This window comes from Stegastes partitus, unplaced genomic scaffold (assembly GCF_000690725.1).
Source record: "Stegastes partitus isolate 25-593 unplaced genomic scaffold, Stegastes_partitus-1.0.2 Scaffold12, whole genome shotgun sequence".
In the NCBI taxonomy this organism is placed as follows: domain Eukaryota; kingdom Metazoa; phylum Chordata; class Actinopteri; family Pomacentridae; genus Stegastes; species Stegastes partitus.
In genome coordinates, this window is record NW_007577743.1 from 704,503 (window position 1) to 720,000 (window position 15,498).

At 39.3% G+C, this 15,498-nt stretch overlaps 2 protein-coding genes across 2 annotated transcripts in view; both read right to left on the reverse strand.

The window, feature by feature from the left end:
- pkig (protein kinase (cAMP-dependent, catalytic) inhibitor gamma) overlaps positions 1 to 2,377 on the reverse strand; it is a 30,106-nt gene extending 27,729 nt beyond the window's left edge. Inside the window, exon 1 of the mRNA XM_008287960.1 lies at positions 2,111 to 2,377. The gene's annotated coding sequence lies outside the window, so the exon portion shown is untranslated. The remainder of the gene's footprint in view (positions 1 to 2,110) is intronic.
- A 5,604-nt stretch (positions 2,378 to 7,981) lies between these two features.
- On the reverse strand, positions 7,982 to 13,036 carry ttpal (tocopherol (alpha) transfer protein-like). The gene is made up of 5 exons (XM_008287976.1): positions 12,827 to 13,036; positions 11,797 to 12,040; positions 11,383 to 11,576; positions 10,926 to 11,036; positions 7,982 to 9,862 (listed from the first exon to the last, which is right to left on the reverse strand). Exons 1-5 carry the CDS (start codon positions 13,034 to 13,036, stop codon positions 9,584 to 9,586), a joined length of 1,038 nt encoding a protein of 345 aa, XP_008286198.1. The 3' UTR covers positions 7,982 to 9,583.
- Positions 13,037 to 15,498: the final 2,462 nt, after the last annotated feature.

The window sequence follows — 15,498 nt, forward strand, 5'->3', positions numbered from 1 at the left end:
CAGGCTCTCAACGCACAGATATAAGGGCCCAAATGTTCTCTGGGTAATCATGTTATTGTTGGCAGCACTCAGCAGAAGCAGATATGACTTCTATTTACTGAAGGAGTTGGAGGAGGAGGAGAACCGCGTTGGTAAGAGTGCTGGTCATGCAGCACTGTAGATAATCATAGCTGCACTAGCATGACCTGATTACTCATGATCTAACCGCTTTCTGAATAACTGGTGTCACAGATTAGAAGCTGCGCATAGGCCTCTGAGGAGGAGCCTTCGTTACAGCCAAATCGCATGTAATTTCAGTGGTAAGTGGTCTGAATGTTCCTTGATTTGAGTCAGTAAATATGATTGAAATACAGGGGAGGGGAAGGTCTCTGCAGGGCTCTGTCCAAGGTCAGCAGGGCATGTGTGTCTCTCTAGTAACGGGGGAGTTTCTAACATCACTGCGTTCTCTATTCTGGCTGCTCTCCAACCACCTTGGCCATTTTGATAGATAACAGACCATGTTTGGTTAGCTGGTACAAAGAGAGGCGATGAGGAAGCACAGAGCAGTTCCAAAGAAAGCCGCATCTGACATCAGACTGTACAGATTGTGCACAATTTTAAGCTTAAAATCGTCAGGTGGCCTAATCCTTTGTGACATGTGACTTTTCCACAAAGAGAAAAACAATACACGCTCCTAAATGTGTAAAAATTTTAGCCTGGAACGATGCCACTCTTTGCAAAACATGCAAACGTCATGCACATTTGCTTTAGCATTACATATTACGATTAAGATTAAACAATCAGTCGAAATGACTACTTTATTATTAATTCATTTTTTAAGCAAAATCACTCAACGTTCCCCCAAAAGTGTGCAGATTTGCTTTGTTTTTGTCTTATATGATTGAATATCTTCACGTTTTGGGTCGATTTTTTATTTTTTAACAATTTACACAACAGAGAGATCAAAATAATTTGTGGCTGCCCTATATATAATCCTAGCTATACTACACTGTGCTGTATTTGTACCAAGCACATGCAAACACATAGTTTGTCTTTGCAAAATTTAAAACTGATGTGCAACAATTTTCCTGAGCCAAATCAGTACTTATCACGCATCCACACTGTTTTTTTTGTCACTGTTAAGCTTGTCCCTGTCAAGACATGCCGCAGCCCAGCTCTGTTTACACACACTTTGAAAAAAAAAAAAACACTGGTTGTGATATTGCAACTGTGCAAAGCTGTGCTATTTTAACTTAATCACAGCTGTTGCCTCATTTTTTTTATTTTTTATGTGTAGATTACTGTGCACCCAGCTCAACGAGCACTTTCAGATCCAGTCCACAGTGAAGCAAACCACCACAGCCAGGCAAGAAGCCAGTATTTATTTCCACCATTGCCCATGCCCAGTAAGCGCTGGCACTTGCCCAGCAACACTCATGCAAAGTGGGGGGTCCCAAGCTGCTCCCCACCAGGCTGCTGCTGCTGCTGAGCACCATCACCATCCAGCCCTGCCTTTTTTTTTTTTTACACACAATACACCAGCAGAAAACTGGACTGACATGCTTCTCCTTCACTCAGCAGCCAGATTATTGCATGCAACCTGCTGTCACCACTGTCATGTTATTCGATTGAGTTAGGAAATTGAAGTTGATTGGATAAGGGGGGGGGGGAGCATCTCGGTGCATTGGAGATAAATAAAAAAAAAAAGAGAGAGAGATGATGAGAGAGGAGATGAGGGCTTTCAAAAGCAATCATTAGCTCCAGTGAATGCAGCAGCAAATGTGTGGGAGGGACGAGCATGGCAGCCTTTAAACTGTACACAGACACTGCGATAATGGAACACATGAATGCAGAACACAGTCGAGGACATAATGTGAATATCCTTCAACATGCATGGGCTAATTCAACGCAGACGAGAAGCAGGCGTCCATTGAAGCCGTTCGGACGCAGTGTGGAGAAGAAAGATGTATTGTCTGGTCGAGGGGCTGCCTGGAAAAATGCCTTTCTAAAATCACGTTTGAAAAAAAAAAAACAAAACCTCGCTTCGTGACTCTGCGGCTCTCTGGCCCTGGTCAGTCCAAACATAATAACTAACACACCGATTAGAATGGTTAGAAACAGCAGCACTAACCTTGGTCGGCTCGCCTGTCGTTATCCACTTGTTACAATGGAAATTTAACACCATGGATCCCTCAGTTAAGTTTCCTGGCAGTCGGACAAAACCGAAGCGCCCCGAACTGAGCCGAAACTGGGGCTGGCTGTTGTGAACGCACGGGGGGAAAAAAAGAAAAAAAAAAAAAAAGAAGCCAGGCTGTGGGAGCTCTTTTCTCCCCTTTTCTTTCGTTCTTTCTTTCGCACAGCACCGTCGGCAAACAACGAGAAAAGGTTGTGTCTTCAAACAGCTGTTTTCCAAAATGGAGTTAGCCGTGTGTGAGCCAATCAGAGCGCGGCTGTGGAGGCTCCCACTCCTCCCGTGGGCTGGAGCCAGAAGCACACTGCGCTCCCGAGATAAAACACGCTCAGGTTCGCCAGCGTTTTTTTTTCTCTCTCTCTCTCTTCACTCTTTGTTTGCTTTCATGTCGCTGCTGCAGCTTTATTTTAGGCGCACATCAAACCCAGCAGACAGCCCGAGAGATGAGGGAACACCCCCACCTCCACCTTCAGCCCCCCAGATGTTGGTTATTCTGCACATGCAGGAATGATCACACATCTGATTATCATGCACAAATAGTCCTGCAGCACCTTTTCACGGAGGCTTTCGGGTTTTTGTTGATGAGGTATTGATTTATCTGTAGGAGGATATAGTTTGTGGTGCCGGTGGGTCATACTGCAGTAGCAAAAGAAAAAAATATATATGTGTGTGTATGTATACATGTATGTATATATGTAAAATTCGAGCCAAGACATCTAATTTCCCTATTTAGATTAACCTTTTAGGCTGCAAATATTATTTTGTAGGATTTGTGTTGACAGAGTAGTGTTGTTAATTGTGTCAACTTAATGTTGTTTATCATTTAAACTCAATTTTTTTACATTTAGTGATTTAAACTAAATAAAGCCGTCGGGTTAATATTTGAAATGAGTGGTGAAATATTTAATTAAAAGAGCCATTATTGGAACCGGTGACTAATTTATTTATTTTAGATTACACTAGATTAGATTAGATTAGTTTAGATTAGATTAGATTAGATTAGTTTTCACCATCAATGGGGAAACTCACTTGTTGCAGCAGTATAGATACAGGAAAAGGGCACAAAAAAGTGACAGGAAGAAAAAGAGAACAAATAAAACTACAAATAGGAAGAGCTGAGAAATACAATACAATAGAGCTATACACACATTATATACACTATAGATCCACATAATGGAGACTATGATTTAAAATAAAATAGATAAATAAAATAAAATATGGTACAATTTGATATTGCACATGAGGTAGATATGTTACATAGCAAGGGATATATTGCACATGAGAAACCTGGGTATAATTTTGTAAATTATATAAAGATGCAGTGTGGAGAGAAGAACTACAACATGTTGTTATAGATTTAAATACTATAAAGGAAGAACAGTACACTCTTAAGAGGATATCAAGCAACTTACTCCCACCGCTTAACTTTTGGCGGCCAAAAAATATTCCAATGTAGGTCTTTCAAGTTTCAAACAGGGCTGCACGGGGGAGCAATTGGTTAGCACTGTTGCCTCGCAGCAAGAAGGTTGCCAGTTCGTGTCCCGGTGGGGGCACCAGAATCTTTCTGCATGGAGTTTGCATGTTCTCCCTGTGCAGCGTAGGTTCTCTCTGAGTTCTCTGGCTTCCTCCCACACAGTCCAAAAACATGTTGAGGTTAATTGGTGATTCTAAATTGTCCATAGGCGTGACTGTGAGTGTGCTTGGTTGTCTGTCTCTAAGTGTAGCCCTGTGATAGACTGGTGACCTGTCCAGGGTGTCCCCTGCCTTCGCCCTAAGTCGGCTGGGATAGACTCCAGGCCCCCGCGACCCTAATGAGAATTAAGCGGTGTATAGATAATGGATGGATGGAAGTTTCAAACACTGTTTGTGTTGGGTTGGCATAATAATGTTAGTAATTGCATCAACTTAATATTGTGTGTAATTTAAACTTACTTTTCTTGCTTTAGTTGATTTAAAACTGAATTCATGGTGTAGTAACTGAATGAAACAGTCTTGATAACATATTGTCATTCATTATCAGTTTTTGTAGTTATGGAGGAGTTGAAGTTGTTGGGGTAACATTTGAAACAAACCATTATTGGAGCTAATAACAATTTTATTTTATTTTTTTTAATTCTGTAAAGGAAGAAGACTACACTTTAAAAAGTAATTCAAGGAACCTATCCTAATCACTTAATAGTAGCAAGAATAAAATGACTAAATCTGATTGGTTGATAAACCTTTTCAGTGAAAAAGCATTATTTTGGGTTGGGTTGACATAATAATGTTGGTAATTGGATCAACTTAATGTTGTGTTTACCTTAAATGTAAGCGCTAGTTGATTTAAAGCTAAATTCAAGGTATAAGTACTGAATACTATTGGCTTGATAACTCGATTTTTGGTGGGAAACATAAAAGGGACACCTTAGCAGTTTTTAAAGTTGGGGGACCCACACAATGAGTCAAATTTAAAAAAAAAAAAAAAAAAAAAGTACTACGATTCCCTTATTGCAATCAATAGACAGTATTTTTTATTAGACCTTTATAGGCACACCTTGTCCCTGTATGTTAACATTACATTAGAAAGCAGATAAATTGAGGATACAGGTACAGTCCAAGCACCAAATTGTAGATAGTTTACCATGATTTTTTTTTAGCTTTTCAAATGCTTTCAGACCCAAAACTGGGAACCCATTTTAAGGGCGCTATATCTCTAGAAATATAACGTCTATAGCCATAAAAATTGGTATAAACACTAACAGCATTCTTTACAATAGATCCAAATGACTGAATGGCTCCAGCAGAGGTTACATGTTTAAAGATTGGCCTTTGAAAAGATAATGGTAAAAAAGTGCAAATATTTCAGACAAGTGTGGTATTGGTCACCTATAAAGTTCCTTTAGGTTTATATACTGTATATGGATGGATCTATATTTTATACTACAGATATAGACTTTGTTCAACATTTTACCAACTTTCAATGTCTCTGTCAACAACAGAATTTTTCAAGTATAGAAAACCAAGGTTCCATTTCTGTTATTTTGACATGTCTAAATTGGGATGTCGACTCTTTCTTGGGACTACAAAAACTTGCACTTTTTCAGGGGCCAATAATTAAACATTTGTCCTTTTGCTGGAGCCATTCAATCATTTATATCTGCTGGAAAGTATTCTGTCTATGTCTTCACCAAATTTCACGATAAGTGGGAGTTTATTTCTGAAGTTGTTGAACCTTTAAAATGGTTCCTCAAGTGCAATGTTTATTTGAGGGTGAAATTACAAAAAGTCCCAGGTCTGGAAACATGAAATTCTTCAAATTTAACCAGAATATTTTACAGATCTTAGTTTTCCAAATACCAAATAAGTAAACTCTGACATTTTCTCCCAATTCTGTCTGAATTGATGTGGACTGACCCACTTGGTGATTTAAGAAAAAATCCAATATTATTTAGCAACATGGTTCTGTAACTGTTCTAAAGACATTTCCACTATTCTCAGAGTGTCTTCTAACCAACTGGAAGAGAAAATATTCTGTATGTGGCTCAATAAATAAAGATTTGTAACACATTTGTAAAGCTGTGATCGAATATCCTATCAGGTAGCCAGAAATGGTGCGTGTCCCTGCCAGTAGTATTAACACAGTGGTTCATATGGAAATATAATAGCAAAATATCATCAATATAGAACACTATATGGAGACTATAGGGTTGCTGAGGTTGTATAAATGAATTCATTTCCAACTAATGTCTCTATTTAAATTAGGTAATATTAGGTGTTGTAGCTTGGGAAATGGGTTCAAAATCATCTTTAGAGAGCAGAAAAGTACAAACAATTTAACCTGGATGGTGAAAGGAGTTTGGAAAATGCTTTGAAGTGTTGCTAAATTCTTATATTTTTAGACCACACACCAGTTTGTAATGTTTTCTGTCATGACCCCCCCAGCCCCAGCCCTTCTCTCTCTGTCTCTATCTCTCGCTCTCTGTCCCTCTCAGTCTCTGCCTCTATGCACCTCAGCACCCAATCAAGGACAATCTCTGACGGCTGCAACTTCAGACTCACCTGCCCTCAATCACCTCAGCTCCCTTTAAATACCAGTTTTTTCCACCACACCCTGCCAGACCCCCATGTTTCTGTCAACCCCCGCTCTGGAGAAACAGACGCCAACCTGAGCTGTGATAACCCAGATTGTATTCCAAGAACATCACCAGAGTCAGTTTATTTGCTTTTAAAAGTTTCCCTGTAGAGCCACAGAAGACATTATACAGGTGAGTTTAAAGGCTGAACGGTGCTCCACTTGATAAATAAACTGAACTTCGTAGTAAGTCAGTGGCGTGCCCCTTTAATGACGCCTGCTGTAGTACGAGTGCACAGCACACCGCAGTCTTATTCGCCAAATTACTGTCATGGAAACAGCAGAGCAACAATGACAGTGTGGGCTGTGTGGAGTTAATATAAAGTCACGAAAGAGACAGAACAAATTAATGAGTTCTATGTAAGTGCTCCAAATGGCAGCCGTCCAATATCAAACCATCAGCCTCACAAGCCCAACTTATTTTAATCTTGACTCTAACACACAGCTCTTCATCGTTCATGGTGCATATAGTCTCTGGCAGAGCACCTGATCAACAATATCGATGTTGAGCTAATGACAGTTTAAAATTAGGAGGAAAAATCTAATCATAAAGTCTTGTCAAGTGTATAAATGCTATTTTTAACCTTTGTAGCACCTATAGACACACTGTGTGTTTCTCTCTCTCTGCTGTGATAAAACACACTTTACAAATACAAAATTACTTTTTTATGGTGCGAAAATTCAGACATAACACTTTCTGTAATTTTTCTTATGAACTGTACTGTAATTTTAAGGTACCATTTTAGGCAGGTGCCAAAAATAAACAGTGTACCTTTTTATTTCAATATCATCTGACAGCTACTTTGTGAAGTTTTTACACCAAAATCATACAATTGTTTTATAAAATATGGTACATTATTACGGACTTAACTCCACAACAAGACTATTCAGTGATCCAATGACTTAGATCTTTCACTTGAGTAAAAGCAGCAATACCACATGTCCTATATTCCAAACCTAAGTATAAAAGTATTCGTTACACACCAAAATGAACCAACATGGTGTTCTATTTTATACCGTACACTATTGAACTGTTATAACTGATGCATTAACATTTAATGCATTAGCATTTAAATATGGCAGCTGACTGAGCAGTTATAACTGATTTATCTCATTTTACTGTCAGAAGGCTTAATGTACTGTGTATCATTCATTTTATCCTGATCGGTTTTTAAAGCGCTAATCTGCTTTAGAGTAACTAGTAACTACAGCTGGCAGACAAATGTAGTGGAGTAGAAAAGTTCATGTAAGTGGAAAGTAGCATTAAAATACTCTAAAGTACCTTCACAGTTGTACTTAAGTGCATTACTTGACTAATTTGACTGTGCACTACTGATAATGTTGATAACATTAATAACAAATAAACTTTACTCCATCCTGAGCAGCTACAACCTTCAAATGCTTCCTAAGGTAGTGTATATGATGGCATAGCATTGAGAAAAGAGTTAATCTGCACAATGCGTATTTTTACTTTTAATTAGACTATTTTTACACTGTGACACGATGACTTCTGTGCAAGTGAAAGATCTTAATACTTCGTCCACCACTGTATCTGTGATGTCTTTGGGGCCCCGTGAACCCAGTTTGGGAAACTCAGCTCAAGACTGATGCAATTATGTTGTGAAAATACCCATAACCTCCCTAGAGCCTGCAGCATTCCCCATCCTCTGCCAACAACAGCCACCACCACAAACACGACCAAAATGGCACTTTCTCTAATAGAGTTTTACTTTACTGTCTTCACGACCAACAATAAATATCCTGCAACACAATACACAGTTTGTAGTCACAGACATGCTTAAAATAAAAAATATAAAAGACTAAACTAAAATGCTTGAGATAGCTTTGGGCTACTGGAAGAAAACAGATGAAATATTATTGCACATTTCTGTACATGGCCTGGTGTACAATTTGGCATATCACATGTCTTAAAAAAAATAAAATCAGCACTGAATGTTCCATCCCCCATGAGACTGTGATCAGTAATGGCCCTGTGTTAAGACTGCGTGATGAAACACAGGCAAACAGGTCAAAGAAGGTTACAAAAAAAAACATAAGGCAGATAATCTGAACTTAGAAAAATAATCCTCTCAGAAGATCCAAGCCAGAAAACTAAAGCATCAACTAAACAAAAGCTCTGAAATATGAGTTACATATTCAGCTAAAACGTTTACCAGCAAATCTATGACATTACTCTCAGCCACAGCAGAAATCTATGTCCACTCTCTAACACTGAAGTATATCCTCTCTTATATAAGACAAGCCCTGATGAGAATGCACATGAATATTGCTGTGGTGCACACAGATCTGACATGATTTTAGCAACAGTTTAAGGCAATATATTTGATGGTTGTGCACGCAAAAAAACTGTCTCCATTTGTTTTTAGCTGAATTGTGGAGCAATGCAAACCATGCAGACTCAACACTAATGACCACTGTGGCACTGACAGCCAGTGTGAAGATACTAAATTAACTGAAGAAGTGTGAGGTTCAGAGGCAATTTTTAGAATTCATCTGAAGATGTTAAAAGACAGAGTCACACTTTTCCCTGTCTGTCTTTACAAGTAACACATGTATACTGAAATAAAGGAAACCAATGTAATTATTACTTCTGCTCAGACACACTATGTAGAGAGGCTGCTTCCAATTTACAGTTCACATACAATGCAAAAATGTATTTCAGAGTTCAGCTGAAGCCAACAAGAATCTTGAGCAGTCAAATTAAGAGGGAAACTTCAAAAGTTTGTGTTTTCCCTTCGACTGTTTTAGTGTGCTGAGCTGCTGTGGAGAGACAGGGTTTTGCAGTAAAGACAGGACCTTTGGAAGAAACTTACTAGATTTGTCTAACTGGTACCTGCTTCAGCTAAACACAACAGAAGGACAGTAGATTTTGTCCCCAATCTTACTTTGGATGCACAATAAGAAGCCATCCTTTAGTATTTTTAGAGGAATGGCAAGCAAAACCTGTTTCAATGTACATCTGCACACCCAGCTTTAGAAAAATGTAAACCTATCCTTTACACATCAGTAACAATGAATTTGTAGAGGCCACCAGCAATGGGTAAACATGCATTAGCTAATGTCAAAAGCCTCTTTCCTAGAGCCTGGCTCTGCCTTTGACCAGTTGTTGAATGCTGGGCTATGTAAAAACTAGAGAAGACTTTCCACCTATAGTAGTGCTGCTTAGTAAAATAATCCATGTATAATATTGGCAACTTGCCCTGTAAAAGTCTACACAAATGTTTCAAATGAAACAGAAAATGTCCTCTCAGTGATGGGAGTGTACGCATCTACAGTGTGCATCAGTAACAGTAGTAAAGTTGAGAGCGCAGCCCTCTGAAGGTGTCGTCATCCTGCCCGCTGGCCTGCTCTCCCTCGAACAGCATGGAGTCTGGGAGCACCACGCCCTCTAGTGGATCCGGCTGACAGAACTCTACTATAAATTCCTCCTCACAGTCCAACAGCAGTCTCGACCACGCGCTCATGTCCAGCTGGCCTGCAGTGCCACCGTATTCCTCCGGCAGGACCGACCGCGGGATGTTCCGGTGCAGAGAGCGAAGGTCTGAGCCATGGAGGATGTACTGTCCGAGAAAACAGCAAAGACACATCAGTGACGTCACCTGCCTCCTTTATTAAAGTGGCTATGATCAATATTTCACGTACTGAGAAAGGTGTCACTCATAGTAATGAACCGACAAAGAATTATCGCTCTGCAGTGCCCCTCAGCTCTGCAGAGCTTCATAGCTACTTTCGGCTCATTGTTTTGGTTAAACTTCACTTTTTCAGTCTCGCAGCTTTCATACTGGAAAATAAAGGAGACTGAGCATTTGCAGTCAGGGCCATCTGCACAAGGAAATCAGGTCAGCTGAGTCAGTGACCTCTTTTAATCCTCTTCTTAAATCATACTTTCATCACAGAGCCTTTTCTTATTTTATTTAAGTTTTAATTTCAGTATTATTTCAATTTTTACTAACATTGTGTTGGTTTTATACTATCTGCCTTTTAAATTCTGATGGTTTTATGACTTGTCTTTTTTTGTTTTGCTGCTTTGTGAAACACTTTATTTGGATTTTGATAAATTCTCTACAAATAAAGATTATTATTATGATTATTACATGTAGTTAAGCAGCATTTTCTTGTGAAACAGCTAAAAAAAACAACAACAAAAAACGTGTTACCTTCCCACTACTGAATGCTGTTAGCAAAGTAGCTGCTTGTTGGTAAACATAAAGGTACATTTAGCCAGATATTTCCTTCGAGACTTTGGTGTGCAATTCAGAGCTATGGGAATTAATGGACTTACAGTGGACTAGTAGCCACACACAAGACTCTAAATGAATTTTAATGTTGTCTGTAGCTGCTGATTGTTTGTGTTTAAAGTTTTCCATTTTAACCTAAAAGGTGATAACATGTCAGTGTTGTGTTGACGGCTCCTTTCAGCTCCTTCCAAATTAAAAGAAAATCTGATTTGTTATTGGTAGTATGAGTTCATTCCTCTGAAAAAGAAAGTGCTTAGCCTTCCATTTTCATAGATGAAAACAGTCTTTTCGGAACACTGACTGCAGATAAAAGAGAGGCACACAATTCAAAATAGGCCTTTGTTTAAAACAATGGAGTCAGAGACAATTCAAGGACAATAGTTACCCTCTCTGCCATCTTCTCCTTCAGAAATGGCTTAATTATAGCAAAGATGCCTTTGAAAATCCTGGGCTCGTTAATTATGTTAACAGCCTTGATTCTGATTGGAAACCCATCCTGTGAATTACAGAGAAACCGCATTCAAAACACAGCAGGACCTTGTCAGATATTTCACATGACTGGTGTGCTAATGTTAATATTACACACACTGCTGTCACAACAAAACTCAGCAGGCAGTGCTCAAGAGCTACTGTTGTAAATTAGGTGTTTTCTTTTCTCACGTATGTTACAAAGATACCAATCTGATAAATAAAAATGTATTTTGAGCAAGTGCTCCAGTCATTGATCTGCTTAAGCAAAAGCCAATAAGTTTTTTCGGTTTTTTTTGCAAATATATCTCAGGATTTAATGTTTTTATCAGATAACATACATCATTTCTATTATTAGATTTACGATGTCTCACCTGGAGGATGCTCACAACCTTTTTGGCAAGAAACGGGCCTGGATTGGACGCTTGTGACATGCCCACACCGGTGTAGTCAGCTAAAATGACGATACCGTTCACCTGCGTTTCCTCTGGCTGGATCAGCTTCTCCAGAGTCAGGTAAATGGCTCTCACATTGTCAACAAATGGATAATCATTTGGTTTCCATTTTCCTATAAAAGGGGTTCCAGTTGAGCAATTGCACATCTTGAGCAAAGCTTGTCCTTGAAGAAATGTCAGTAACTGGCCAATAGAGATTCAGAATGTGCGAATACAACACTGAGTATAACCTTGACTGAATAGGTGACAGGTAAATGGAGAACAGTGATTATAGAATTGTTAATTCATTAGAAAACTACTGAATTCTGCAATGAAGATTAAGCAGACACCCACCTGGCCGCAGACAGAGGATGTATCTTCCGTTGGGGTCCGGCTGTGGCAGGACTGTGAGAAAGCCCAAGTCCAACACGTGTTTTACCGTGGACGGCTTCAGGTCCTGGAACACCTCCGGCCAAGCCTTACGTCCTGCATGGTAATTGAGTAGCAGCTGCAGGGCTCGGTCATAGTCAAACTTCCTGGCCCGCAGGAAGCGCAGGAGGAAGGTGTCATCCAGTCGGGTCCTGAGGTTGGGCTGCTCCTGCAGAGACAGATGGAAAAATTAGTTTACTGAACAAAGAGTTGATAAGTGAAGGCAAAAACTAGAGAACAAAATGTGGCTTGTGACAAAACTAAATATAAGACAATACAAAGCCTGCAAAATTATTAAGGAGATCTGAAATCAATTCATTATTCAGTGTTTGAGCTGCTGATATTTTGGTTAAAATACAAGAATCAAATGAGTTTAATGCATCTGTGTCAATACAGGCTCTACTTTAAAGAAAAAGTCTGGTGATTTTGTATATTGTTCTTACTGTCAGTAAATCATATTAAATGACCAAAACCAACAACAAAACGATCCTACTAATAGTTACTGTGCCATTTATGTCCAGAAACTATCAAAATTACCTGTGTGCCACTGATATGTTCCTACTTAACGATAACATGGGCACTTCTAGTCAATCCTACAGCGTCCACATTTTTAAAAATTTCTCATCTTTTTAAAGGCTGTCATTTTATTGTATGCTGGAGAAATATTATTAACAGTGCCAATTTTCGATATGTAGATATATACTGTATGTACTTATCTAGTATATTGTGAGATTTTTCATATCAGCCCACCTGTTTTCTCTTAATCCCACTTTCCAAATACACAGCTGTGCAAGAATACTCATTACTTGAATGTTTTCAGGGGATATAAGGGTAAAATCTTCAAATTTTTGGCACGCTTTCTACAAAGTTGCCCTGTACTATTTTAATTTTATGTCCTATGAACAGGAAAGCAGCTGTTCATGCTTATGTGAATGTCAGAAGCACAAAGCAAAACCTTAAGTATCATGTCTCTCAGTGCTTGGACATCCCGGAGACGCCACTCTGGCTTTTCCTGAAGCTCCTCTCGTGCTTTGGCCACCAGTTCAGGGGTCAGGGTACAGGAATAGATTGGTGGAGGGGGTCCGGGGAACCAGTTGTGCGCTGCAGCTGCTGATGGGTCCACCGGAGGACAATTGAGACTGATGGACTCATGCTGATCGGCCATGGGCTGACTGGGTTAAGCTGTTTTGAAAGCAACACACCAACAGACACCAGAGAGGCCGTAAAAAACTTAAAGCAGATTAGGTGCTGAGCTTACACAGTTAGTTTCAGCGATGGAAGACGTATTCAGATCTTTTACTTAAAGCAAAAGCAGCAATGCCCCAATATAGAAATACATTTAATGTATTTAAAATATACTAAAGCAGAGGTATTGGTTATATTCTGTAGCTCTTTTTGAATAATACATCATGATTCAATTACTTTACCATATTTTGTCATTATTAATCTGGTAATTCACAAAAAAAATAAAATAAAAAATCCTAAAGTATTCTGCAGCACCTTCTACAGTTAAGCACATCAAAACTGCACTTAAATAGAGTACCTGAGTAAATGTTATTAAGTTAGTTACACTCCAGTGTGTAGTTTATATCAGTAAGAAGAGACACTACAGGTAATGAGGGTACAATTTTTTCCAAAATAAATAATGTCAACATGAAACTTCCCCAGCTGGTAACTTACAATACAATAATGATTATTTTACACATTTCCTGAAATTGTATGTGTATTATTCCAAAAAAAAAAGCTGTTTACCTAAAACAAATGCCCTAACTGGAATAAGCAAGAATCATAACATTGGATTAAAAAAAACAAAATGGATAGGACAAAAACTGTTGTTGACATAGTAGAATAAAAGCTTTTCACACAAGGATTTACAAATCACTTTTCATCACTTCGTAAATCAAATGACACAGCCAGAAAAAAAGAAAAAATAATTCACAATGTTTTTAGGAAAAAATCCGGCTGTAAATAATATGTGAACAAACTGTTCTGCAAAAAACCTTCAGAATACAGATTTGATAGATGCACACACGTGGACAAAACCGTTGGTACCCCTCGGTTAATGAAAGAAAAACCCACAATGGTCACAGAAATAACTTGAATCTGACAAAAGTAAAATTAAATAAAATTCAATGAAAATTAAGCAATGAAAATCAGACATTGCTTTTGAACCGAGGTTCAACAGAATTATTTTAAAAATTAAACTCATGAAACCGGCCTGGACAAAAATGATGGTACCCTTAACTTAACCTTTTGAGGCAATCACTGCAATCAAACAATTTCTGTAACTGTCAATGAGACTTCTGCACCTCTCAGCAGGTATTCTGGCCCACTCCTCATGAGCAGACTGCTCCAGTTGTCTCAGGGTTGAAGGGTGCCTTCTCCAGACAGCATGTTTCAGCTCCTTCCACAGATTCAATAGGATTTAGATCAGGGCTCATAGAGGGCCACTTCAGAATAGTCCAATGTTGTCCTCCTAGCCATTCTTGGGTGTTTTTAGCTGTGTGTTTTGAGTCATTATCCTGTTGCAAGACCCATGACCTGCAACTGAGACCAAGCTTTCTCACACTGGGCAGCACATTTCTCTCTAGGATACCTTGATAGTCTTGAGATTTCATTGTACCCCACACAGATTCAAGACACCCTGTGCCAGATGCAGCAAAGCAGCCCCAGAACATAACAGAGCCTCCTCCATGTTTCACAGTAGGGACAGTGTTCTTTTCTTGATATGCTTCATTTTTGTGTCTGTGAACATAGAGCTGATGTGCCTTGCCAAAAAATTCCAGTTTTGTCTCGTCTGTCCATAGGACATTGTGCCAGAAGCTGTGTGGCTTGTCAACATGCAGTTTGGCAAATTCCAGTCTGGCTTTTTTAGGATTTGTTTTCAACAATGGTGTCCTCCTTGGTCATCTCCCATGAAGTCCACTTTGGTTCAAACAATGACAGATGGTGTGATCTGACACTGATGTACCTTGACCTTGGATTTCACCTTTAATGTCTTTAGAGGTTGTTCTCGGCTCTTTTGTTACCATTCGTATTATCCGTCTCTTCGATTTGTCATCAATTTCCCTCCTGTAGCCACATCCAGGGAGGTTGGCTACAGTCCCATGGATCTTAAATTTCTGAATAATATGTGCAGCTGTAGTCACAGGAACATCAAGCTGTTTGGAGATGGTCTTATAGCCTTTACCTTTAACATGCCTGTCCATCATTTTCTTTCTAATCTCCTGAGAAAACTCTCTCCTTCACTTCCTCTGGTCCATGTTTAGTGTGGTACACACCATGTCACCAAACAGCACAGAAACTAATTGTAACCCTATAAATAGGCCGACTGACTGATTACAAGTTTGTAGACACCTGTGATGCTAATTAGAGGACACACCTTGATTGAACATGTCCCTATGGTCACATTATTTTCAGCCTTTTCTAGGGGTACCATCAGAAGACTGGGCAAAGGAGAGCCCGCCTGCCCCGACGGAACGCATGCAGCGGGATACGCGATGGACTCCTGGAAGGAGTGGAGGGTCGTGTGCCTCTCTTTGCTTTCCGTGGAGGATGTTGAAGATGTCTACATAATTGGGATCATGATAACAGGTTTCCTGCTGTTTGGAGCTTGTGGGTTCCTGC

Excerpts from the sequence above, each read along its gene's own strand:
- ttpal (XM_008287976.1), bottom strand. The coding sequence starts at position 13,036 with ATGGCCGATCAGCATGAGTCCATCAGTCTCAATTGTCCTCCGGTGGAC. Across the intron at positions 11,037-11,382 it reads AGGTTGTGAGCATCCTCCAG|GATGGGTTTCCAATCAGAAT; the intron begins GTGAGACATCGT and ends TGTAATTCACAG. Across the intron at positions 9,863-10,925 it reads AGGAGAAGATGGCAGAGAGG|TACATCCTCCATGGCTCAGA; the intron begins GTAACTATTGTC and ends TTTCTCGGACAG.